Here is a 3,743-nt window from a genome sequence, read left to right as displayed (position 1 = left end):
TGAAACGAAAACTAAACTACATTAGTAATTTTTAACTTTATTACTTTTTTTTTGGCAAATTTTCCATAAATTACTCAGTAATACAATCGTTTTTATGGGTTTTCAATGTGGTGGAAATGAATATTAATCAAATACGTACTTGTTATTCGGTCGAAATTGTCTTTATCTAGTTACGGCTATACAAAGATACATTAATTTGTAGTATTTGGCTAAAAAATAATGTATTTATATTAAGAAGAATTTTTATAATACTCATAAATATTAGTTCATGAATTACCCATACAATTGAAGAGTGGACTGAATCTGTACTGCTTATCAGGTTAAGATACACAATTATTTCAACATTTAAACACCAAATTACAGATACATTTCACCAAGAAACATCATACAATAAAAAATAAAAAAAAAACACTTAGATTAACACAACTAGCAACAATAACAAGAAGAAATACAAGATTAATGAGCTGTCAAATTGCTACCAATTACCAAACCAGCAGCATCAGCTCCCTTGCAAATTTCCACAGATTTATATAATTAACTAACCACAAGGCAGAGGCAGCAGCACTACGACGTCGTCACGGCCCCAATCTGTAAGGCCCATCACCCATATAATGGCCTTCCATGTAAAGCCCTGCTGCAGCGTGTGGGTGCTGCAGCCCATCCATCACCATGAACTGCATATCTTCAGACGGCTTCCAATGCCGTTTCCTTTGGTTTATGAACCAGTTGTTTATCTGCTTCTGGTCCAACCCTGTCGACTCTGCCAGCGCCAGCTTCTCCGACTCCTGCACCAACATTCACATTCAACACAATTATGATGATGATGACGATGATGATCAAAAGCATTTGCGTATATAATGTATATATACCGAAGGATAAGGCCACTTGTAGTGCAACTCCCACCAGCTGAGGAGCTTTTGCCTCGCGTCTTTGGGGAGTTTCCCTTTCTTCTTCTTCTTCGAGAGCTCCTGCTTGAGGCTGCTCAGGTATCCGCTGTACTTCTTCAAGAGGTGGTTCTTCAGCTCCCGGTCTTCTGCTCTCGGGTCTATCTCCGCAACTTCTGTCTCGATGCCACTGTCCTCGTGCTCTTCTTCAGATGAACCATTGCCCTCGTATTTCTCCTCTTTTGTGTCCAAACCAAAGAAACACATGTTGGGAACATTTCATTGTATTAGAAATAGTATGTGATAAAAAAGTGTGTGCAATGTTACATATATTCTCGTTGTTCACTTAATAGCTTCAGTTAAAATTTCAGCCAATCTGAAGTTGTCAAATCAGCTTTCGACGAAGATCAGATTCAGTTGGATGAACACAAAGCTATATATATAATTTAGAAAGTCTCAATGATGTTAAAGTACGAACTATATACTTGTAAATTCAAATTAAAAAAGTAACCTTGATGTTAAAGTACGAACTAAAAATCACTATTAGATCCAAGTTCAAATTAAGTACTAGTAGTATAATTTAAAAGCAACCTTATATGTATACACAACTGCAGCACAGAATATGCAATAGTATAATAGAGTTTTCGTTATTTGTATTTTGCCAAAATTACTGTTGTTTGTAACGATGAATCAATAGTTTAATAGACATTGTCAGTTAGTAAAAAAAAGATGAAAAAAAGGGGCAATAGTTGTTAATATCAACTAATAAGGTCATTTTACAGGCCTTTTCCGTAAACTTAAAAAGGAATCAATTAAATCACAATTTTTTAGTTTTGTGTAATTTTTCCACTACGGAATTTCTTACATATCCACGTAGATTTATCAGCGTGCCACGTCAGCTAAATTTCACCAGAAAAGAACTGGTCAGGTGAGGTTTGGAAAATTACCAAACACACAAAAGTTATTTATTTAATTGGCTATTTTAAGTTCACGGGGAAAATCAGAAACAACATAGGACACAGACACACAGCTTATCAATGCCAGTGCACTATAAAATAGTATTAATATTTATAGTACTAAAAAAACTTCATTATAAGCTCACAGTAATATTAACATATGTTATACAGTCATAAAATATATGCTATCAAAAATTAATAATGAAATCTGTGTATAGTATCCCAGTAGTTATATAGCCATTTCAGAAAAGAGGAAACTTAGACCATCTCCAAGGGTACACTAAAACTTAAAATGGGATAGGTATTTAGCTCCAATAGTACTCAAAAACCAATCATATTATTGGTTTTTGAAAAAAAAATACATATCTTTAGGTTTACACTAAACCAAAACCTAAAAGTTTTTCAAATTTTGTGAGTAAAAAAGGTATAATATAGAGAATATTCTTTTAAGTTTGAGTTTAGCGTAAATGATTGGAGTAAAATCAATATTTAGTGTGAGATTTAATGGTTGGAGATGGTCTTTTATATACTTTGAATCAAGAAAGTTATGCCCTCGTGATTAGGGTTTTATCTTTTTGTTTTATTTGAAAAGTATGAAAAATATATAAACTCAATATTGGCACTCGTGAACAAAGCGTTGGAAAATGATTGTATCAGTCAATGTTTTTGTGTTCTGGAAAAATAGCAAACAGTCAGTAATTGATGAAAGGTGTGTAATTCCTTGAGAGAGAAAACTGAAAAGAGAGAGTCCAACACACACAATTCGGATAGTAAGCAGTTTCAACTACCAGTTTTGTACTGCACAACAAACATCATCACTGCACATCTGAGCACTAATTAAACTCCACTAATTTGTGTGTGTGTGTGAGAGAGAGAGAGAGAGCACCTGTAGTGTTTTTGGTGAGCAAATTGAGCTGCTTCTCAATGCGTCGCATGAACTCCATAGCTTCATGAATCGGCTTCGTCAGCTCCTCTCTATACTTCACTAGCATATCATAATACGCTTCCTGAAATTCACCATCACAATTAATTACCATCAATTTCAAAAATATAAATCAAATTATGTACATAAAAATAAATTGACCATGAATTGGTCGAGTTCTGGATCCTTCGAGACGTTTCTGCCGGTCACCGCCGCAGCGCGCTGGCTCGCCTCAAACTCCTGCCGCACCGCCGCCAGCCGCGCCACCACATCCGGCGGCGCTCCCACCTAATAAAAAAAAAATAGGTTTAGGATTAAAATTTAAAAACACTATGCATGTATGCATCTCTCTCTAGAGAGAGAAAGAGAGATCTGATTACCTTTTGGCAGTCCATATAAGCATCCAAAAGGCTTGAATACTGAGGATGAGCGATGATTTTCGCTTTAATCGACTCAGCTTCGCCGGAATTGTCCCGATCGTGGCGGTGGCGGTGGTCCTCCACCGCAGCCGGAGTAATCGCGGAGTATTGGAACCTGGAAGCGTGATTTCGCGATTCAATTTTGACGGCCTGCTGCTTGGTCTCCGATTGATCGTAGCAATCGGGCGATTGGAGATGGAAGGAGCTGCTTCTTCCGTAAACAGATGAATCTCCGTACAGGAAATTGCACCTCGAATTCGAGTTCCCGCTCATCTCGTGATTGTACTCCTCCATTTCACTGAACTGCAGATCAGAAACGGTGAAGTCGACAAGGAGATGGAAGAAACCCTAGAAGCTAGCGAGGATTAACAATCTCTACTGCTTTTTCATCAGAAAAAAACTAGTGAATCGGAGATTTTTTAGCGGTGTACTACTGTAGCAGCATGGAGATGAGGAGCGGCGGTGGTTGACGAGGTGGAGATTTTTTCAGTGAAATTGGGAATATTATTGCAAGGCAAACAAGATAGTACCGCTTTGAAAAGCAGCTATTGAGAACTGATGC

At 37.1% G+C, this 3,743-nt stretch overlaps 1 protein-coding gene across 1 annotated transcript; it reads right to left on the bottom strand.

The window, feature by feature from the left end:
• Nucleotides 1-224: 224 nt before the first annotated feature.
• Nucleotides 225-3,743, bottom strand: LOC125185698 (homeotic protein knotted-1-like). Its single transcript, XM_048082276.2, has 5 exons — nucleotides 3,143-3,743; nucleotides 2,925-3,050; nucleotides 2,727-2,847; nucleotides 870-1,123; nucleotides 225-785 (listed from the first exon to the last, which is right to left on the bottom strand). Exons 1-5 carry the CDS (start codon nucleotides 3,473-3,475, stop codon nucleotides 576-578), a joined length of 1,044 nt encoding a protein of 347 aa, XP_047938233.1. The 5' UTR covers nucleotides 3,476-3,743; the 3' UTR covers nucleotides 225-575.

The sequence above is a fragment of the Salvia hispanica genome, chromosome 1 (assembly GCF_029641045.1).
Source record: "Salvia hispanica isolate PSC_SH4W2 chromosome 1, Shi_PSC_v1, whole genome shotgun sequence".
NCBI classification, from domain to species: domain Eukaryota; kingdom Viridiplantae; phylum Streptophyta; class Magnoliopsida; order Lamiales; family Lamiaceae; genus Salvia; species Salvia hispanica.
This window is presented reverse-complemented; position numbering and strand designations above follow the sequence as displayed.

Excerpts from the sequence above, each read along its gene's own strand:
- LOC125185698 (XM_048082276.2), bottom strand. The coding sequence starts at position 3,475 with ATGGAGGAGTACAATCACGAGATGAGCGGGAACTCGAATTCGAGGTGC. Across the intron at positions 3,051-3,142 it reads CTTATATGGACTGCCAAAAG|GTGGGAGCGCCGCCGGATGT; the intron begins GTAATCAGATCT and ends TTTTTTTATTAG. Across the intron at positions 1,124-2,726 it reads GCTCACCAAAAACACTACAG|AGGAGAAATACGAGGGCAAT; the intron begins GTGCTCTCTCTC and ends TGGACACAAAAG.